At 40.0% G+C, this 24,358-nt stretch overlaps 1 protein-coding gene across 1 annotated transcript; it reads right to left on the reverse strand.

Moving 5' to 3' along the window:
* Window positions 1-2,127: 2,127 nt before the first annotated feature.
* Window positions 2,128-20,852, reverse strand: LOC139474918 (insulin-like growth factor 1). The gene is made up of 4 exons (XM_071258111.1): window positions 20,745-20,852; window positions 6,361-6,517; window positions 5,392-5,540; window positions 2,128-4,397 (listed from the first exon to the last, which is right to left on the reverse strand). Exons 1-4 carry the CDS (start codon window positions 20,850-20,852, stop codon window positions 4,206-4,208), a joined length of 606 nt encoding a protein of 201 aa, XP_071114212.1. The 3' UTR covers window positions 2,128-4,205.
* Between the last annotated feature and the right edge of the window lie 3,506 nt (window positions 20,853-24,358).

Here is a 24,358-nt window from a genome sequence, read left to right on the forward strand (position 1 = left end):
TTATGTCCGCATATGTCGTCCACAGCCAGGTATAATATTGGAAGGGATGTCCGCATATGTCGTTCACACCAAGGTATAATGAGGGAAGTGATGTCTGCATGTGTCGTCCACACCAAGGCATAATGAGTGAATTCATGTCTGCATATGTCGTCCACACCAAGGAACAATGAGTGAATTCATGTCTGCATATGTCGACCACACCAAGGTATAATGTGTGCATTGATGTCCGCATATGCCGACCACAACAAGACTGCATACATGAAGTGATGTCCGCATATGTCATCCACACCCAGGTATTATGTGGAAAGTGATGTCCGCATATGTCGACCACAACAAGGTTGCATGTGTGAAGTGATGTCGTCCACACCGAGGCTTAATGTGTGAAGTGATGTCCGCATATGTCATCCACACCAAGGTATTATGTGTGAAGTGATGTCCGCATATGTCGTCCACACCAAGGTATAATGTGTGAAGTGATGTCTGCATATGTCGACCACACCCAGGTGTAATGTGGAAAGTTTTGTCCGCATATGTCGTCCACAGCCAGGTATAATATTGGAAGGGATGTCCGCATATGTCGTTCACACCAAGGTATAATGAGGGAAGTGATGTCTGCATGTGTCGTCCACACCAAGGCATAATGAGTGAATTCATGTCTGCATATGTCGTCCACACCAAGGAATAATGAGTGAATTCATGTCTGCATATGTCGACCACACCAAGGTATAATGTGTGCATTGATGTCCGCATATGCCGACCACAACAAGACTGCATACATGAAGTGATGTCCGCATATGTCATCCACACCCAGGTATTATGTGGAAAGTGATGTCCGCATATGTCGACCACAACAAGGTTGCATGTGTGAAGTGATGTCGTCCATGCCGAGGCTTAATGTGTGAAGTGATGTCCGCATATGTCATCCACACCAAGGTATTATGTGTGAAGTGATGTCCGCATATGTCGTCCACAGCAAGGTATAATGTGTGAAGTGATGTCTGCATATCTCGACCACACAAATGTGTAATGTTGGAAGTGATGTCAGCATATGTCGTCCACACCAAGGTGTAATGTGTGAAGTGATGTCTGCATATGTCGTCCACAGCAAGGTATAATGTGGAAAGTGATGTCAGCATATGTCGTCCACATCCAGGTGTAATTTGTGATGTGATGTCCGGATATGTCGACCACACTAAGGTATAATGTGTGAAGTGATGTCCGCATATGTCGTCCACACCAAGGTATAATGTGTGCATTGATGTCCGCATATGTCGACCACAACAAGGTAGCATGTGTGAAGTGATGTCGTCCACACCGAGGCTTAATGTGTGAAGTGATGAAGTGATTTATCGAACATGCATGGACAGATTTAGTATTATTATGCGATATATTCTACTATTCGAGTCCAAAGTATCTTTCGTTGTTTTATGTAACGTTGAACCAGCAAGGGTATTGTTAAGTGGCCATATCTTCAGGATTCCAATATAACGCGACGTTTGAACCACGGACATTCTCCAAATCTGACAAGGATGTCATCTGTTGAATGAACGGGTACCCCTACTGCATACACACTCGTGGCGAAATGGTTGGACCCGGATTGCAAATGAAGCCTCAGATGTATGCTACACCATAAATAAATTTACCGATCTATATAAGAAAGTCAGATATTTTGTGAGCTACTAGTGACAAGGAAACTAATTCCAAGCCCAAATCAGTGGTTAAATGTTATTGTTGTCCATGCGAATAGCGAATTGATCTCCAAAGTCCTTTGGATTCCATCCCATCCGGAATGGGCCATTTTAGCTTTGGACATAGTCAAAACCAGTTTATCGATCACAAGGTGACGTCATGCATGACTTTCACCCTTTCTCAAAATGCATTAACTTCTATTTTATACAAAAGAAACTCGATGTGGTATAAGCAAGCTCCCAAACACTGCTCCGCGATCCACCTCCCCACCAAGACAACTTATATTAGTGTTCCTAATGTCCAGTCATGACACTCACACAAAGCATTTTTACAACATTTATTAGACTAGAATATAACTCGAGATTAAACATTTTAAGAAAATAAAGTACGAGTCCACGATTCTCCTGTTCCGTTATGATCACATGTGACAATCGTTTCCTAGTATATATGTCCTAGCAAAAAGAATGCACATCACAAGATATTCAATATAGCAGTATCAACCAATTTCTGCTACCAACTATACACGTCAGTGAACAGTGTCAGCTCTTTGAGTAGAAGTAAATGTTCTAGCACGCCAAACAGGAGTAAGAAGCGTTCTGTATGGAATGTCAAACATGAGCGAGAAACATATTGCGCATTGTACATTTACATTAAGCATGAGAAGAGACATTCTGATTGACACGTCCGGCATGGGTAAGTTATTATCCGAATACGTAGCATGAGAAAGAATGATCTTTTCTTGTACATGAAACATAAGTATGGTATATATTTTATTATGACTCTAATACAAGTATATTATATTCTTAATGCACGCCAATCTAACATGAAATCGACAGCTGTGGATATGAAACACGCACGGCTTATGGTAATATCTTCTTGATATTTTGCAAAGACCATCCCTCGCCCGGAGGCTGATTGTGTTTCTACAGTATTAAATTAAATATTAAATATATAATTGCATTATTCATGATACTTCATGACGCACAGAAGAGGGATCTCGGATCACAGGAATCACGTTTCCATTATTAATTAAAACGAAAACAAACTAACTACATGCAAAAAAATTGCTTGCAAAACCAACACAAAAATTAAAATCAGATTTATTCTATATCGGTGCAACAACAACACTTTGCCATCAGTACATGTTAAACCGTATATTGTCTTTACAGTTAATCATGTCGCACATCAGGTCGTTCCTCGTGTTCTATTGACGTAAATTAAAAGATTAAATGTAGCACAACTTTTGTTTAATAAATATTTAAAGCGAATTTAACATCCTGCATTCGCATCATGACCGACACGAGTTTAATGCAGGGTTCTGATTCGTATTGTGTTACATCGTGAAATTCCTTTAAAATGAGAATTATTGCAACACTTAGAGAAATAAAGGAATTTACTTTCACTTCATCTACTTTGTGTGTATGTGTACGAAACGTTTGGCGAAATTTCGTTCATCATCACTTTTGCTCAACCATTTCAATCAACGTCAAGAAAAGTGTAACTCAGTTGGTAGCAATAACTATTTTACATATTGACCATAACTATTCCTATTCGTAGATTTAGAGGTATTTTATTATGATTAACTTTTATGAGCGACGTATACGTTATTGAGATAAAATAATGGACGTGTGTCAAATATACAGCTATTGTTTCAGTACAGCTTGTATAGATCTCGCATGCCATAATAATTTCAGTATGATTAGATTAGCTGGATATAGCCAGGTCAAGCAATTGATTTTTCTGCAGTAATGGATGAAACACTATTCCTAAGATATGGTAAGGTTCTTTTGGTCAGGTAAACTACAAATGATTTAAAACGGAATTCCGAATTTATTATCATGCATTGCACCAGCACGCGAAGAACATAATCTGACACATTCTTCACCACATGGCCTGAAGTGTGAGACGAGTGGTCACAAAGTCACTATGACATCCCTGCGGAAGATCGGGGTAAAGCATGGCGAAAGCATGTCACTGCAGTGTACGCTTTAAAAGCATATTACCTATATGCACTATACAAAAGCTGGAATTTCGAAACCTGATGCGGTAACCGAAAGAGAACAACATGGTACCATTGCATTGAAAAGGAAAAAGTTTATACGTTAACATTGTGTATGTAATGATATACGAAGCAATATCAATCGATTTTGGATTTGCAACATGCTAAAATTGATTCTCATGATAGCATACATTGCATGTAAGCTTTCCATGATGTATTGTGCCGTATAAACAACATATTACCAGCATATTATAGCCCGATCGGTCACACTGATCACGTAAGGTTCCCCATAATGTCTTACATGCATCTCGACAATACTTACATCATGAACATGGCTAATATTCAGTGATCTTTCTGAATGGACGACAGTTGGTCATCGTTAATAATATATGTAGTCATCATGACGATCATGTAAAGTTTGTCTTTCTTAAGTCACATCCATCCCTTTATAAGTGTCGCGCCATGAAAGAGAATGGTATCATGTTCTGCTCCAGCATCCACGACGCCTCAGAGGAGTTTATATTAAAGGGCTTCTGGTTGGCCTCGGGCCCACGTGTAGGTAGAAAAACGAGTTGAATTTTCTAGGATTAGAGGCGAGCTCAGAGGAAAGCGTTGATGGGGTCCCAGGTGTTGGCGGGGAGGGGGGTAGTGTGGTAGTGACCTGGTCAGCAGGCTGGGTCACATGTGCAAATTGTTGACGTAAACGTGTCTGAAAAAGAAGAAGGATGTTATAATGTTGGTTGTTAAGACACCATTATCTAAAAAATACTGCAATGTATGATATATATTGCATTACATTCATGGTCATATTACATGGATCAACAATATTTTTTTGCATGTAACTACGGTGAGCGGGCCTGGATGGGTATGCCAGATACCTATGATTATGGGTTTGAATCCCAGTTCAATCCGATCATGTTTCTAGGATTGTCATCACCATAGCCGTTCTCGTGAGTGAGTGAGTGTGTGAGTATGGTTTAACGCCGTTTTAGCAATATTCCAGCAATATCACGGCGGGGGACACCAGAAATAGGCATCAAACATTGTACCAGGGTCTTCGGCGAACGCTTTAACCACAAGGCTACCCCACCGCATCCATTCTCGTGGGTTTGACAAAAGTGGTAAACGTCTGATGCCGTTATCACTTCGAGCTTTCCTCCACATTAAGCTGACACGTGTTTCAATGAAGTTAGAATGATAGTGACATTCGTCCCGTTCAACTTCATTCTCTTGTTGGTAACGTCTTTTTCAAGGATAGAGTTATCTTTGTACTTTCGTCAGCAACGCTGAGCGCAGAATGGACAATGAGTATGGTTATATGTTACGTTTGTTGGTAGCCAATTGAGAAGAATATAGTCATGCCATATATACATGGGACTGCTAATGTTGATGTGTTTTCAACTTCATTTGTCAATATTCTACACGATTTGATGATTGATACTCATTTGGGCTTGTAGTGAGTGAGTTTGGTTTAACGCCGCTTTTAACAGTATTTAAACTTTATCGCAGAGTGCCCTTTGATGTGGGAGAAAAATCCGAAGTGATGCGGGGATCTTTTACTTCTTTGGTCAAAAACATCAACCTGACAACCCGGAATACATAATCTGGGACTTAAACCCCCGTATGAAAGTCTACTAGACGACTAGGGCACCCTTTGGCCCTTTCACTTGTGTAAGACAAATGTATGTTAAAGGACAACATACCAGTCTGCTACTACTGGCCGGCTGAGCGCAATATCTCTCTAGCATCTCGACACTGCACACGTTGACACAGCACTCCTCCACAACTCCGCGTTGAGTGACAGACCTTCTACCTCTAATGCCCCCGTCACGTTTCGTCAGGAGCGGCACACCTGAAGAGAAAAGACACGGAACCTTGAAACATGTAGGTAGATTGTTTAGTGTGGATTTAAGGAACATTTCAGCTAGTACTGATACTATTCTGTTCAAATTTCAAATCAGTCGAAGTACAATCTACGGCGTAACGTTGGAACGTCCTTACCATATGGTACAATATTGTCTCAAAATTGAATAGTATCTCCTAATAGTATATTAACACCCCACTTGTACACATCATTAGAAGGGTATAGCCATGTGGATATCAAGGAAAAGACGAACGAATATGGGTCCGTTGGTGATGGTAAAACTAGATGTTTGTTTGTTGTTTAACGCCGCAATATTAAAGCTAAATGACGGCGGTTTGTAAATAATCGAGTCTGGGCCAGACAATCCAGTGATTGCCATCATGAGCATCGTTCCATACAATTGGTATACGATGACATGCATCAACAAAGTCAGCGAGCCTGTCTACCCGATCCCGTTAGTCGCTTCTTACGACAAACATAGTCCCGTTTTACGGCAAGCATCGGTTGCTGAAGACCTATCTACCCCGTTATAATTAGATGACATATAACATGTTCCACCTATGAATCATAAGATACCGGTGAGGTTAATCGGGACTTTTGTTGTATTCAAGGTTATTGCATTTATATAGCAACGTTCAGGCATATGTGTGTGTGGCTGCTTGTACTTGTACGGACTAATGCCGGATTTATAGTGTTTGCCCACAGAAATAACATGCCGATCCAATACACAGTGCGAATTACGGAACACGATTTGCCCGAAACCCTTGCCTCTATGGGTCATGTATGAGAAAGGTACAATGTTAACTACCTGATCTTTTGCTGACGTCCCAGTGGAAGCCCCGGCCCATACAAACAAGGTCAAGGGCGTCGGCCAGTTGTTTGCCACAGAGTCTTCCTGTAGCCTGGGCGCTGACGCTGGTGGCGGTCAGAATCGCCAGCATCACAGACAGTAATCTCAACCACATCTGAAAAATAACGTAATCAGCATTAGAAACAAATAAAATATAAGCATCGTCAAAGGTTTTGAGAATGCACAATTGGCAATGTTTGTCCATAAGAAAGGGGAAGTTTAACGTCTAGACAAACACTATTGTAGGGCTGGGAATTTAACGTCAGTGAGGACGGGATTTAGAAGGGCATTTCGTATACTGTAAACTACGTTTACAACCAACACGCTTATCACGAACTGACGGATACAACAAACTGGTCTTTTTGGTCCCGGCCATTTGCTGTATGTACGTTGCATATATGCTTATAACGAACAACGAACTAAAATGAGCGGTACCTTTGAGTTCGTTATAACCGTAGTCACAAATAACAATAGATACAGAATTAAACCCTGTTCCACAGTTGGAACAATGTAGGTGCACACCAATCTTCCGATCAGTTGTTATTTTAGTTAACATGTCAAGAAAGTTACAGTATTATTATATCAAACGACCGTCCCATTTAAAAAAAGATTAGGGGCTTCAGCAACCCATTCTTGCCGTAAAAGGTGACTATGCTTGTCGTAAGAGGCGACTAATCGAGTGGTCAGGCTCGCCGACTTAGTTGATGCAAATGCGTAGATCGATGCTCATGATATCAGTCACTGGATTATCTGGTCCAGATTCAATTATTTACAGACCGATGGAAAATTGATGAGTGCAGCATTAAAAACAAACAAACAAATCATATTCATGGAATTATTTTTGTCGCTTCTTTGCGTTGGTTTCCTCACACATTTCCATAACTCGCTGAGACAGCTCTCAGCTGTGTTTGGTTACTGAAGCAATAACCTGACTCATTTTTCATTTGCAGTGTTTGAAATCAGAAACACATTTATGCAACAATATGTACTATGGACATGCGCCTTAAAACAGAATTAAAACAGAAACTGAGGAGCAAGAGAAATTACATTTCGCAGTTTATTTTATCATATGTTTGATTTTCAATTGACAATATCTCAAGTTAGCGCTATTATATCCAAAAACTGAACTGTACTAGCGCTTTGTCATCACTCAAAGAATACTTCTACATGGTTTCATTTTTTATATACTTTGCTTTCAAACTAATACTTTTTTCAAGATCGTATAATACACAACTGCTGATAGATATCTCAGACATTGGTATCATTGAAAATCATCAATTTGCTTTTTGCGGCTCGCATTTACATTTCAAACATGGTAGGGGTCATGTCGATGAAAATTCATTTCTTGTCCTAGTTTTCGTTGAACCAGTGACCGTTTACACAAATTTATCCAGCGACACATTACTTTTTACAAACTGTTTCGTGGATGAGTAAAAATACAAGGCATTCTTTCTTTTGCCCCTCATTTTATCAAATCATAGGCAACCATTCAGACTCAAACCGTTTCACGAAATTGATGTGGGAGTACAGTATAGTATACAGTATACAGTATTATTCTAACGTACGGAACCTACCTTCAGTGTTCCTGGAGTCGGGGAAAGCATTCAATTTGTCTTTCTGACAGAGCGATTATCTTTATATTTCATTTAACACCTGTATATGTCAAGCTAGAAGTTCGTGAACCCTTGTATGATTATATTCCCCTTAAGATGGTATCCAATTACTTAATGTCGGAAATAGTGACAAAATTGACAAGCGCTGTGGTAAACGAAGGTTAGTGTCACCAGTGTCTCACTGTCAGCTGATGGCTAAGAAACATCAAGGCTCTATGGTTCTGTAAATGTGCAGAGAGGATCACGTTTAGTTACTACTCCTAGGGGCTAGGTTCCATCATACGACATATTTCGAGTTTATCATGTATCGTGCATCGCACCTTTCACACGAAATGCGTATGGGAAAGAACATTATTCGTGCACATATGATGATAAATATATACAAGTGCCATGGGTAACAGTGAAACCTAGGGTAGAGTAACGATTTACATACCTGATACAGATCCAAGCAGGTCATTTACCTTGTGAACGTTAACAAAATCTGCCACAATATGACATATATTTTTGGTCACTGGTCACCATAGCAACTGGACGTATTCTCACTTGCGTGTGGTAAATCAACGTACGCTGTTTGCTTACAAGGACTCAGGTGTCAATAGGTGTTTTAGATGCTTATACGTTTCTGTGCTAAATCAACGTCATCTGTGCGGGTACAAAGTCAAAAGACAGGAGGTCCTTCTGTTTTTTGCAAAAACAGTGTGTGCTAGTTAGTGGTGGTACTATTGCTGGAATTCCAAGTAAACTAAACTGCATTAATATTTATCTGAACCATAACACCCACCCAGATCATTATTACTTAAGAACGAAGGATGGGTGTATTGAGATGCATCAGTACAAATGGGTGTATCAGTATGAAGATTATATCAGAATATACAGGTGCATCAGTATAGAGAGGTGTATCAGTGTAGAGCGGCGTATAAAGATAGAAAAGTGTATCAGTATAGAAAGGTGTATCAGTATAAACAGGTATATCAGTAGAGACAGGTGTATATTTATAGAGAGGTGTATCCGTATAGAGAGATGTATCTGTATAGAGAGATGAATCTGTATAGAGAGGTTATCAGTATACAAAGATGTATCAGTATTGAGAGGTGTATCTGTATAGAGAGGTGTATCCGTATAGAGAGGTGTATCAGTATAGAGATGTATCACTATAGAGAGGTGTATCTATATAGAGGGTGTATCACTATGGAGAGGTGTATCTGTATAGGGAGGTGTATCTGCATAGAGAGGTTTATCTGTATAGAGAGGTATATCAGTATAGACAGCTGAAGCAGTATAGAAAGGGGTGTGTCAGTATCGAGAGGTGTATCACTATAGAGAGGTGTATCTGTATAGAGGGTGTATCACTATGGAGAGGTGTATCTGTATAGGGAGGTGTATCTGCATAGAGAGGTGTATCTGTATAGAGATGTATATCAGTATTGACAGCTGAAGTAGTATAGAAAGAGGTGTGTCAGTATCGAGAGGTGTGTCTGTATAGAGAGGTATATCAGTATAGACAGCTGAAGCAGTATAGAAAGAGGTGTGTCAGTATCGAGAGGTGTGTCAGTATAGAGAGGTGTATCTGTATAGAGAGGTATAACAGTATAGACAGCTGAAGCAGTACAGAGAGAGGTGTGTCGGTGTCGAGAGGTTTCAGGCATGGAGAGGTGAATCAGTAAATAAAGATTTATCAGTATAGAAGAGGGATGTATCACTGTGGAAAGATGCACATATATAGAGGGATGTTCCGGTATAGAGAGAAGTGCATGCACCTCAGTTGAGTTAGATTGATATCAGTTAATAGAGAGAGGTGTATCTGTGTAAAATGAATGTTCTAACAACCAAATGATTGACTTTTTAGGCGAAGAATGTAATGAATAAGTCCCAGGTTATTTCATTAGCTCTAAACTTGTTCATGCCCGACATATAGGCACCATGAACACATGCACATGGGACCAGAGACGAACTATTTCAGGAAATCAATTTATAATATTGGCAAGAACTGTATCAACATGATACATGATGGAAGGCTTCGTAGATGGGGGTGATGTGCAAACTGGCAATGTTTGTCAGACATGAGGATTAAACACGCCTATGGGGTAGACATACTCTTATCACTGACACAGCACAAAAACAAACACCATCTATATAAACTACCGGGCAAAACATATGTTTTCACTTCAATATTGGCTCAAAAAGTTCAGCCGTTATCAAGACATGTCTTGACTGAAAACAGTTGACGATACACTGCAAACTTAAGGTCCAAAACGCAACTATGATATCCTTATCAAATACATCACTATCGAATAACCATTTCTTGTTTGTTTCATTCTTAAACACCATCGGGGCGGTCGGGTAGCCTTGTGGTTAAAGCGTTCGCCCGTCACGCCGAAGACCCGGGTTCGAATCTAGACATGGGTACAATGTGTGAAGCCCATTTCTGGTGTCCCCCGCTGTGATATTGCTGGGATATTGCTAAAATCGGCGTAAAACCAAATTCACTCACTCACTCACTTAACCATGATCAAACATGGGTGTATATTTTCTTTTACCAGGCAGTTTACAATAATGCGACAAATTCAAGAGCTTATACTTCAAAATCACTGTAAGGTGACTAGGTTACAAGAGAATGTCAAGATACTGAATCATCAAATTAACATGAGTCTGACTACAATTTGCACGTTAGTCACAGCAGGTGCCAGACAGATCTCGCTGAGGGTAGGATATTCTCTACCACACAGGACCATACCACCTGCGTCAATCTCACTGAACAAATAATAAGTGACGCATCAAGGTGAAAATATAATTTGAATAAAAGAATATTTTGTCTTTAAAAATGCTTGCATCTGTAGACATAGGATCGCGCATATTTTACAAGTCTTAGGATTTATTGTACGTTATAAAACCTATATATTTGCATCACTAAAACTATGTCAACTACATCCATATCTCAAGTCAACGATTAAGAAGATCACACAAGTTTGCAAGCGTTGCTTTCATTTCCTATTGGAGTGTCTACTGAATGGTGTTCTTCGGCAACCCATGCATGTCGTATTAGGCAACTCTCGGGATCGGGTGGTCATCGTATTCCAATTTTGTAGATCGATGCTAAAGATTTCAATCACTGGATTGTCTGGTTCAGACTCGACTAGTTACAGGCCGCCATCATATAGCTGGCATATTGCTAAGTACAGTAGAACACTGATATAGCGAACGAACGGATACAACGAACTCTTAATACAGTTTCGGAAAACACAAATTATGACTAAAGGGATAAAACTAATCTTCAAACAGTGAAGTGTAAAACAAAAGCTTATAATTATGCAGATTTATTTATGCCAGCAACAACACAACTTTGGAATATGTTACCAGAAAACCTAACGGGGGCAGAAACCGTTGCTCAAATTAAGAACTTGCTTCACGTAAATGGAGATAATGGTATACACTGGGATTTAAATTATGGAAGCAGATTATGCCAAATCATTCACAATCGCCTCAGGTTGGTTGGCTTGTTGTTTAACGCCGCGCTTCGCAATATTCCAGCTATATGACGGCGGTCTGTAAATAATCGAGTCTGGACCAGACAATCCAGTGATTGATATCATGAGCATCGATCCACGCAATTGGGATCGATGACATGCATCAACCAAGTCAGCGGGTTGCTGAAGACCTATTCTACCCCTGAATCTTCACGGGTCCAGTCGCCTCAGGCTTGGCTGCAGCGATCTTAACGCAGATCAGTATAATAGATATATCTTTGATACAAAAACTTTTTCCTGTGGATATCATACCGAAGTACACGTTTTTGTGTGTGTGTACAAATTAATATGCTCTTCGAAGTGAAATGTATTTTTACCAACATGGTTATTCTTTACAAAAAGTGTTATGCGTAAATTCGTATTTGAGTAAGGAAGAGCAAATGCTAATATTAGATTCTATTCAACACTTTATATTAAAAACTAAAAGATTTTCAATTAAATGATCGTTTAAAATAAACTGCAAATAGATGTATTATATATACACACATCTAAATTGGCATGTACAATTTATTTGTTACATCTAACCTTTATTTATGTATTTATTGTCCTATGTCCTATGTGTAAAGGAGCAGTATTAACATAAGCGCTTTGCTTGTTTACCATCCATTTTTACACTTTTGTGAAAATAAATATGTTTAAAACAACTGTTAAACAATCCCCGATTTATCTCCCATGTAATATCATATAAAATTTACGTATATAATAAACTCTCTACAGCGAACTAACTTACTTACTTACTTACTTTGGAAATTTAACGTGCGCTTTTCGACTGATGCGTATTTCGCACACGGGCCCGGCCAGGCCATTTAATTCGTTTCCGAAAGGGGCGAAAGTGGTGTGTGCAACCCAAGAAGGGGCGTTAGGGGTTGCTTATATAGAATTTGGGAATTTTGAGATTTTGAATAGATGCCGATGGGGTTGGGGAGGAAAACTAAGGGAACTGGGTATGGTGGATGTTTGTTTGTTTATGTGATTTTGATTTGGTAGATTATTGTGTTTTTAGATGCGTTTTATCAGTTCCGTTTTGATTAAGAATACGCCTAGGGTCTTGAAGTTTTCTAGTTTATTTTGTGGGTTTCGTATTGCTTCTAGAGTGAGAGTCTTGTTTAGATTGAGTACTTACTTACTTACTTTGGAGATTTAACGTGCGCTTTCCGACTGATGCGTATTTCGCACACGGGCCCGGCCAGGCCATTTAATGTGTTTCCGAAAGGGGCGAAGGTGGTCTGTGCAACCCAAGAGGGGGCTTTAGGGGTTGCTTATATAGAATTTGGGAATTTTGAGATTTGGAATAGATGCCGATGGGGTTGGGGAGGAATTAGATTGAGGGTGTTTTGCGAACTAATGGGTACAGCGAATTGATATCTGATCACCGACAAGCCCATCTACCACTAATTAGTGACGTGTATAGCGAACTGAGAAATCTCACTCAGTGTCAAGTGTCACTGATAATTGGCTGAACGCAATCAGTGGCGAATCAACACAATCGCGGCGAATCAACACAATCAGCGGTGACTGATCAAACTTGTTAAACATAAATGAATGTTATGAAATGTTATCAATTGCATGCTATGAAGTGATCACTGCTTATACAAGTCAATGCTGCAATTACGTATTGTGTTTTGTTGTATCCAAGAAAATGTATTATAACGAACAAGGGATGTAACGAACTGATTTTTCTGGTCCATTGTAGTTGGTTATATCCATGTTCTACTGTACGTCGTTAAACAACAAGGTTAGTATTAAGCAAATCTGATATACTATCAGTTATCCTAGAAATTCCACGGCCTTTGAAAATGGTTCGAGTTAACCAAACGTCCTTATATATACACTCGGTGTACATGTAATATATATTAATAAAATAATCACGTTAGTCCATCATCTTCTTGATATCATCAAACTTGTTAAACTTAAATGAATGTTATAACATGTTGATGATGGACTAACGTGGACTTTATTATTTTATTATATATACATATATATACAAAGCCTAGTTTTGACGCTTACATGTAGTTCAAATGTACATTTATCGACACCATAAGCCGGTAACTGGTTGCAGTGCCGTCCTGGACATAGTGTTCATTTGTGTTTAACGCCCCGAACTCAACTATATTTCAGCTTCATGATGTCGACCTGTATATAATCGATTATGGACCAGACAGCCCAAAAAATCATATGTGCACTGATCCACACCGTCGGGGTATGATGACACGCAAACAACCAGGCAACCGAATCTGACCGCCCAATACATTAAATATCGTTTTACGATACCAGTGATTGCTGGGAGCCTATTCGAGGTGGGAATCCGCACGGTTGACACAACCATAATTGTGAAATCATAAAATTAACCCTCGATCACAGAACTGACTGTGTAGCACATCGTTCAGGTTAATATTACTGGTGACCCGGTGAAGATTCCGGGGTAGAATAGGTCTTCAGCAACCCATGCTTGCCGTAAAAGGTGACTATGCTTGTCGTAAAAGGCGACTAACGGGATCGGGTGGTCAGGCTCGCTGACTTGGTTGATGCATGTCATCGATCCCAATTACGTGGATCGATGCTCATGGTGTCAATCACTGGTTCGTCTGGTCCAGACTCGATTATTTACAGACCGCCGTCATATAGCTGGAATATTGCTGAGTGCGGCGTTAAACAACAAACAAACCAACCTAATATTACTGGTACCTCAATCCGCCTAAGTATCAGATCACTGTAAAATATACGCCTCCATTCGCCCCCACATCTACACCACGCGTGGACAAATTAATTCATTATTTGTTGAAGTGAAACGACGTTTGATTATTTCTTTCGAGAAATGACAACCAGTAAATGAAATGTGTTTTGTTTCAAAAACGGAATTAATCAACTGAGCATCTGATATGTTCCCACTCCTACGCAACAAATAAACATATTTGTGCTGCTTCGTAAGTACACGAATGACATCTGCAATAGCACAGTGGACCACCGAGACGTGAAAGGTCGAGGCAGCGAACACACAACGAATAACGCTACATCTGTCTGTGTAATTTTAGCAGAAGCAGCGACAGCAATTGGGAGGCAACATGACAGAAATATATAGGAACTTCGTGGACTCATGTCAGTTTATGAATGAAGGCATGACACACATGCTTGTTTCCTGTCTCAGATAACTCCATATTTAATCTTTGCAACCACCATGGGCCAAGTAAACAACCAATGCTCACATGTACGTATCTAATTTGAATGTGTGGATTTCGTGGGAGTGTCTGCACTCTTAAAATGAATGAATAGATAGTGTTTTACGCCGCATCATCAACGTTACAGCTATTCACGTGGAGAATCAGTTGATACACATTCCAGCACGTGCATATAGGAAGAAGAAAAAGAAAAAAAGAATGAATTCACACTTATAAATATACGACCCGTGAAGATCCGGGGTAGAATAAGTCTTCAGCAACCCACGCTTGCCGTAAAAGGCGACTATGATTGTCATAAGAGGCGACTAACGGGATCGGGTGGTCAGGCTCGCTGACATGGTTGAAGCATGTCATCGTATCCCAATTGCGTGCACATGATCGATGCACATGATGTCAATCAAGCGTAATGGATTGACGTGTTACATCATTAACTATTTGACATGCTCGTATCATCCTCTAATTATGACCTGGACATTAAAGAATTTCACCGAAAAACAGCATTTACTGCAATCCACTGCATTGAGGAAAAGGCTTAGACTTCGACCTCATGTCAAAGCAAGCCAAGCAATGTAAAGTCCAGTGGGTAACGCCAGTCGATCAAGATGCTATTGCAGTATTGTTTGTTTTGTTTGTGTGTTGTCAATATTAACATATTCCAGCTATATGACGGCCGTAAATAATCGAGTCAAACCAGAGAAAGTTCCCAACAGCAGACAAGCATGTATTAAAGGGGAGCTATATCTGGTGTATTCCCCACGGGGATGTTGCAATATTTTGTATGTTTAAAATTAAATATCACTTTTGTTAGTAAATAGTCTATATATCATACACTCCGCCATCAGTATGATCCTAAATATTTTGTCCATCTTACAGTCGTCAAATGTAATATGCCAATGACGTCATTTAATGTTATTGTTTGACATTTTGCAGTATTTTATCATGCTATGCATACCAGGAAAGTGATTGTTGGATGTCTTCGGTGGACCAGTCATGTCCTGTTCGCATACATATGTACAACAAAGAACAATGGAACACAAATGTTTGCTATGTCAATAAAAGCGACAAAACCCTTTCAGTGACCATAAGAAATCTTTGATAAAAGCAGTCCATTGACTCCGACTATATCATAAGCATGTGTTTATGACTCAATATCACACCAACACGCATTATACAGTCTCCCCTAATTACACAATCATAAGCATGTGTTTATGACTCAATATCACACCAACACGCATTATACAGTCTCCCCTAATTACACAATCGGGGGCCATCTAATGGGATTATTTATGGATATATATTTGACAAATGGAATGAGCGCTCTTCGCAGACGGAAGGTTTGAAACGAACACTCCATTAATTTTTTAAAGTCCCCGACAGCCTTTCTTCTATTGACGAACGAGAATGACAAAACACACAGACTAACTGCATGAACTGTCATCTGTCCTCTACTAATTAGCGAAGCGTTGACAAATGTGACATCAATACAATGAGCTCTTGCACTGTCCGCTGGGGAAGTGGAAGCATGGGCTTGTGAGGACGAGAGCCTTCATTATAGAACGCTCATACAGGTATGCCGGTGCGTCATAAACTCCACAGTTTCCGGCAGGTAAAACCTCAGTAAGGACCCTAATAATACACAAAGGAATACTGACATTGAGATTGTACATGTAACATAACAAGACTATAAACGCGCCTATAATATTCATGGTTATGAAGTATGGTGAATGCCTATCTTACTGTTAAACAAGTATATATAGGTGGCTATTGAGGACATTGTAACTGTATTGATAGTATTCTACAATTAAGGACTATACTAAACACGATTTCAAGATCAGGAAATATCTTCATATTGAAATATAAAATTGTGTGCCCGGCCTTCACTTGCATAAATATCCCCAAAATATATAATGATAGAAGCGAATTAGGGAACAATGAAACACTTAGGGAAATAAGCTTTACTGTCAGTACATTTGAAAAAGAGCACATACAAATACAAAACATGTCCGAATCAAATGCAAAGATGTGTTTGTGTGCATTTTTTCCAATGCGTATTTGGTAGACAAGGCTGGAAACCGATGATAGCATATTTTACTGTATCGAAAACTGAGTGTTCCCTTATATATTTCCATCAGTATGGCCCGAACCATTTTAGCTCGGTATATATTAGGATACTACAAGCACTATATCAATAGCATCGCTATAGTGTACTGATGAACCATCCACCAAAGCAGATTTCATGACTTTATTGGAAACATTCATAGATTGAGTGAGGTGAGGTGAAATTGGGTTTAACGTCGCGTCCAAGATTATTGCACTTATATAGCGACGTGCATGCACGCGCGTATATGTGTGCCTGCTTGTACTAGTCCGGACTGATGCCGATTTATAGTGCTAGCCCACTGAGATACCATGCCGCAGTTTAACATGAATACCCCCTTCAGACACAGTATACTGACTCCGAGCCGACCAGTCCTTGTTTTAGCCCCTTAATGCCGTGCGCCAGACATGGTAACAACAAGTGCCATCTTTTAACGTGTTTTAGTATGACGCGGCCAATAGGTTGAGTAGATTGTTATGGAAATACTATATGGTAGTATAAAAAGAGGTATGTACACATGTGTTAACATATTAAAACGAAATGTTTACTTATTAATTAGAGTGTGTGAGTATGGGTTTTACGCCGCTTTTAGCAATATTCCGGCAATATAACGGCGGGGCACACCAAAAATGGGCTTCACATTGTACCCATGTGAATCGAACCCTGGTCTTCGGCGTGACGAGCGAACGCTTTAACCACTAAGCTACCACGCCCCCATTAAGTAGAGGTGACCGCACGACGATATTCATTATGCTACACATATATCTATTAAAGCGATAGCCTGGTGGGGAATCGATTTCATCGATATGGTATTCGTATCGATGTATTACCATTGGTCATTGAAACACTGCACTAAAGTAATAGATCATTACGTTCCCATAGACAAGCATCAGCCCAACTGATGTATTTTATACGAATAAAGTGGAAATATGTCTGAACGAAGGCACCGGAAAATTACTTACATTTCTCCTTTTGGCTTGCCTATACTATATATTCTTATACAAATGGGCTCATGTATTAATATGAATTTATCGCGAACTCAAACGACGTAATAATTATGACGATGTAGACTTTATTGTTTTACAAACTGACACTGATATATTCTTAATATACGCCAAACCACTTTTCAAGTCAGGATTAATGACGTTTTAATGCGTACGGAGATAACAAAATATTAGAGACGCCTGAAAGTTCTAAACTTCTCTACGCCTTTATTGAGAATCAGCATAACCAGATATTTCAACATCACTTTTCAAAGCGCAAAATTAAAAAAAAACAGACCATGAAATATATAATTGATTATATTAAAACACTATCACTCTTTAGAAAGCAGCCCATTTCTGGTGCCCCCGCCGTGTTATTGCTGTAATATTGCTAAAAGCGGCGTAAAACAATACTCACTCACTTTAGAAGGCGGTCGGGCCTCACATCAATTACACATTTAAGTATTTTAATGAGGCCCAACATTTAATCTTGTTTGGTTTAGGGATCCGACGACGTTTAAAATCGAACATTCAGAAACAAATCAAATACAAATGACAAGGGTTTTTAATTTATACCACCGACGGTAAAGATCGTTCTGACAATAATTTTAGATTTATACTCATAAGGTACCAAACCAGGCCCTGATTGTAATTCACTTTAATCACCTAGAAATCAAAATAAAACTGTAAGATGATTAAAACAAACCATGCACAATGCATTATATTTTATTGTTCGACCTTCCAAATGTTTCACTTCGTGAATCCGAAAGCTAAAATCCAACGTCTTTCCTAAAAAGAGCATAATTTTAATAATTAGAACTCGCTCCCGACAAATCTAAACCCGGTAATTTTGCATCCAGTGAGCTTCTCGTTCAATGACGTATACGCAGGCTGGAACTTTTAACAGAAAGATATATATCAATAGTGAATGAAAATCGCTCCTATTTTCGCTGCATGAACGTCTCCCGTACCTGATGGAGAGCCCGGGGCCTGTCGGCTATTGAATTACAACTCCGTGTTTAAGTGAAAGGAAAAAGGGTTCCACAAAACGGAAGATATGATGTATTTCCAAGACATAAAAAGCTTAAATCTCTTAGTTATATTTTTTAGTCAAGGCCAAATGGCGCCTCCAGACTCTTGCTTCCATTTGCATAAGCTTCTTTAAACTACGAGAAACATGTATTTGTTTAGGTTTGCTTTGTACATTTGGTTTTGAAACATGAGTCTACACTACTTCGGCGTTGTCAGTACTCAGATGACGATAGGAAATGGATCGAAAAGGGACTGCTGTCACCTTTGGTCATATCACAGCAAAGGTTCCGTGAAGGAAAGAAAAATATATAACTTGGACTCCAGACTCGATCAATTGTTCGAAACGATATTATTTTGTTGTGCTCCTAACATCCTTATCGCAACTATGGCCCAAACTACGGATACTTGTGATCCATGACTTTGGGTGAAAGAGGTTGTATTAACATGGATCTCGCTAATCCGGCATAATGAGTTCACTCTGAACTCTATAATTCTAATCACCTGAGCTAAACGGTAGTATGTAAGTTACTGATTACTGCCCGTCCACGGTGTGTTTGTTTGTTTGTTTGTTGTTTAACGCCGCACTCAGCAGTATTCCTGCTATATGACGGCGGTCTGTAAATAATCGTGTCTGGACAGACTATCCAGTGACTGACATCATGAGCATCTATCCAGGCAATGTGGATACGGTGGCATGCATTACCCTAGTCAGCGATTCCGTTAATCACCTCTTACGACAAGTATGGGTTGCTGAAGACAAATTCTACCCCTGATCTTCACGGGTCCCATGGTGTGAATAGTCGTAAAACTACAGACGTGTGTTCCGATGAAATAGTGAGTTGTATGACAATTGAAGACAAGTAAATTCGACAAATCTATCTCGCATCACTCTTCTAACTCACTGAGTCACTCACTCACTCGCATCGGACAATAGAAACTACAGTTTCCACGGCCATACGCATCACATGAATAACTACTTCTGAAACAACATATATATATATATCAACGGGGGATACCTTCGCGAGCGAGTGAGTGAGAGAGTTTGGTTTCGCTTTGGCCGCTTTCAACAATACAATTTAATCATATAACGGTGTATCAGCCAAGAGTGGGCCAAAAAGTAAGCGATGCAAGTCCTAGCTATTCACCACTTTTATGAAACCAACAAACCACATTTGTTTTTAGCTGGGAGACAAAGGATCATAAGATGTGAACATCTGGGAAATAAACCACCATCGTCGGATTCTGGTACGATTGATTATATAAGGGATGCTATTCGCTACATCATTTTCCGACTCCCGTGTCACCCTTCTCAAATTCACCCGACAATAAGAAAGGGGCGGTTGCATTGTCGCCAAGTCTAAGGCACCAAGACACGAGCGTACTACTATTATCACAGACGCTAATTAGACAGCATTACATCATACCTTTTCATTATAAACCATCACCATGGAAACTAATGTAGCTCGCGCTAGCCGTTGCCCGCAGCTAAAGAAATACACCAGTAAAGGGTATATCATAGCGTGAGGCTTGGAAAGCGTTCTGAAGAGAAGGCAAAATATTGTACAATTGGCACCGCCGCCCTTTCATACATAATATGGTATCATCACAACAAAAAACCTATTGTTGTGTGTCTTACGTAAATTTCTTCACTTACGTAAAATAAAACTTAAAAAACAATTGGTTGCTTCTTTACCCTCTTCATCCCACAAACCATCAAAGTCACTATTTCCCCAACAACTATTTCGATTTGAAGACAATTTCCAAACAGAAACGTTTTGTTATGGAATTTGTGATAGCCCAGTCGCAGGTGAAGTCTAAAGATTTCTAAAACCAAAGTAAAAACCGTATGGCTTTTGTCATGTTTTAACTAGGGACAATCAACAAGGCAAAGAAACACTTGGTGCCAAGTTTCTTACCGGTGGTAGATCCGCCCTGTTCTTCTTGTGGTGCCGGTATGATGTATGCATGCTGTTTCCGCTCTCTACTACCTCGGTCACCGGGCCTGTGGTGCTACCTACCACCATCGCCCTGCTCCCTCATTTATGAAGGTAGTCTTCATTCACACCCACGTCTTGCAGATCACACTACACGGCCACAGGGCGCGTTTCGATTAAAAGCCAACACATTGGCTTGTTTGGTGTCATGTATACATGTATAGGGAAAAACTGGGCTTCGAGAGTAATTGTCAGATATAATATTACGAGATCGTCTTTTTGATAATTGGAGACTTATTAACGGCACATGAGCACATTTGTAGGTTCGTGATCATCACGAACCATCCCACTCATGTTCGTAAAAGAAGAACGCCATCCCTGCAAATATGAAGACAGGATAGGGCATTATGAAAATGAGTCGGCAATTGCGACGTAGACGGGAATTAGAATGTCTTGGAATGTTCTAAGTACCGGAATCCGATACCGACAGAAATTGATTGAGTTAATATGATGAAGTTAGGCAATTCAAAGACCGATTCTAATACTAATCAAGTGTATGTGATTGGCATATTAGGGTTATAACCTTTTCAATAGATCCTTCAGATAAGCTTTATGCTATTGTGTGCAGTTTATCAAGACTTAACCACTTCGTTTTAGTTGAATAAAGCTTTTAACTGTACACTGTAAAACTCAAGTTATCTGTCTAGATTCAACAGGTCATCAATATTTGCCCCTGTGTCTTCTGCTCTCCGAAAATATTCCTTACTGTCAACTTGTAACTGCGATTTTGTGAGTGGTTGAATGATTGACAAGTCGAAAAGCTGTATGGCAGCGAGAGTCTGAGTGATTTAATGATTCAATCTGTTTGGAAACTTCACGACAGCGGGTGTATGAGCGAATGCGGGATGATGGGGCAATACCCGATGTGTAGGCAGTTTGAAAAGGTAGAAAACATGTTAACACTAGTGACAAACACTTTTAGGGGATCTCTCAATACCCATTGGATATGCAACTAAATGTCATTTCTGTTCCCTCATCTAACGGCTGCACATCTACATGTTGAACTGAGAATCGCAAAAGAAATGCCAGCTCTGTGGCAGATACACTCATCTTATCTTATTTATCTACACGGATGTACTATTCCCCGAAAGATTTATCTGAGAAACGAGGGATGGATGAACAGTGCTGAGCCAAACGATGATGGACTCTCCTTGATTGTTCATCCTTTTCCCAAAGAAATGACAGCTTTGGGCAGATACACATCTTTTTTATTTATCTACACGGATGTACTATTCCCCGAAAGATTTATCTGAGAAACGAGGGATGGATGTACAGTGCTGAGCCAAGCTTTGATGGACTCTTCTTGATTGTTCATCATTTCCCCAAAGAAATGCCAGCTCTGAGGCAGATACACATCTTTTTTTATTTATCTACACGGATGTACTATTCCCAAAGATTTATCTGAGAGACGAAGGATGGATGTACAGTGCTGAGCCAAGCTTTGATGGACTCTTCTTGATTGTTCATCATTTCCCCAAAGAAATGCCAGCTCTGAGGCAGATACACATCTTTTTTATTTATCTACACGGATGTACTATTCCCCGAAAGATTTATCTGAAAAACGAGGGATGGATGAACAGTGCTGAGCCAAACGATGATGGACTCTCCTTGATTGTTTCATCATTTCCCCAAAGAAATGCCAGCTTTGGGCAGATACACATCTTTTTTATTTATCTACACGGTTGTACTATTCCCCGAAGGATTTATCTGAGAAACGAGGGATGGAGGAACAGTGCTGAGCTAAGCTTTGATGGACTCTCCTTGATCTTTCATCATTTCCCCAAAGGAAATGTCAGCTATATGGCAGATACACATCTTATAATTATTTTATTTATCTACACGGATGTACTATTCCCCGAAAGATTTATCTGAGAAACGAGAGATGGATAAGCAATGCTGAGCCACATTATGATGGACTGCGTTGATTGTTCATCATTTCTCAATATAACTTCATCCACTTCTGCCAACGATGCCGGAGTGCCTGGAGGCCACTGGTGTAAATAATGTGAATAATGTTGCCAGACAGTTCTTACTCCACGTTTGGAAAGAGGTGGAATTCTGACGGTGCTTGCTGATGGAACAGACAATGCTTTTTTCGAAGGAGGAGACCTTAAATGTTACCTCTCCTTTGACTGATGTTTAGTCTGTCTCTCTGTTAGAGGTGAACCCAAAATTTATCCATGGTCACAAGTCGCTGAACAAATTCAGTTGGGTCTGTTCCAATCTCATTAAAATCAGATCTTCGTTCTCGCTATCGCTAAACAAAGATCTGAGGACATCCCATTACGGGTCACGTCAGAAAGACCTTTCATCCGACCAATCAAAGCGTCGCTTACCAGATCATGAAAGTGACAGTCGGAATCTGTTTTCTGAGCATGCAACCCCGAAAACGTTAATACGGGGTATTCCGAATGACAGTTACGGCCTGTACGACTGATTCCGTCAAAATTATCGTCTGTTTCTCGCTTCCGTGGGATAAACATTTGAACGGAGGAGGCGTTGCACAATACGTGGGAAGCATTGCCATACAATCGCAACCATATATTAGACATTCATGAATGTTCGTTTGTTCAGTTTTCAAAATTTTAATCGAGAACAGTGTCAACATATTTTTCAAGCGTAGTCTGAAATAGAAGTCACCAAGTTGAAACGAGTGCCGTAAAGCTCGAGATGGCTGCTTTCTAGTTGGCTGATGTCGACCTCTTGTTAGTCGTTTCAGTGGTCGGTCAAAGTTAGCGAAAGGTCGTTCTGACGTGACCCTTAATTGGATGTCTTCAGATCTTTGTTTAGCGGCAACGAGATCTGATTTTAATGTGATTGGGAGAGATTACTAATATCTCAGTCGTCTGAGGCGCCACAATCGCTGTGCAGAATGTAGTCCCTTGGACACGCCAAACATCTATGATTGTGGGGTTCGAAACCCGGTTCGCCCTGACTATCGTTCTAGTGTTGTCAGCACCATACCCATGCTCGTGTGTTTCACCGCAATAAGGACCTGCATCACTTCGGGCTTCCCTCCAACATTAAGATGACACGCCGTCATATAACTGGAATACTGTTCAAAGCGGCGTTGAACGCACTCACTCCTCACAGAATGAAGAGCGGTGGGGTAGCCAAGTGGTTAAAGGGGAAGTGTACACGCAAAAATCACTTTCTTTCTTTTTCTAAACAAAACGCAATTTTAGAATTAGTTAGTATCTGTGTTTGAAAATATACACTCATTTTTTTTCACAGTGAAAGTAGGAAGCTCACAATAGTGTGAAAGTGATATGCCGTTATGAGGCCTTCGTTTTACGAGCGAAATAGGCCTGAGTTATCCCCCTTAGATTATGACGTAATTGGTGCCAATTCAACTGGGCCCATGTCTATTCTCAACGCAAAAGATATCAAGGACCAGTTTGCGATAAAACAACATGGTCTACGACACACTCCGGCGCAGTGGTGACTCAGCATAACACAATTCTGGCTGGCATCTGAGATGCTAGAATCACAAAACTGTACCTACACCACGTGAAGCGGCTCTAACAAAGCATGAT

Source organism: Haliotis cracherodii, unplaced genomic scaffold (genome assembly GCF_022045235.1).
Source record: "Haliotis cracherodii isolate W230 unplaced genomic scaffold, xgHalCrac1.p SCAF_3, whole genome shotgun sequence".
NCBI lineage: Eukaryota > Metazoa > Mollusca > Gastropoda > Lepetellida > Haliotidae > Haliotis > Haliotis cracherodii.

What these genes read in the sequence shown, in the direction of transcription:
- LOC139474918 (XM_071258111.1), bottom strand. Translation starts at nt 20,852, where the DNA reads ATGGTGGTAGGTAGCACCACAGGCCCGGTGACCGAGGTAGTAGAGAGC. An exon ending in ACAGGGCGGATCTACCACCG is followed by an intron (nt 6,518 to 20,744) that starts GTAAGAAACTTG and finishes GTTATTTTTCAG; the next exon opens with ATGTGGTTGAGATTACTGTC. An exon ending in GGACGTCAGCAAAAGATCAG is followed by an intron (nt 5,541 to 6,360) that starts GTAGTTAACATT and finishes TTTTCTCTTCAG; the next exon opens with GTGTGCCGCTCCTGACGAAA.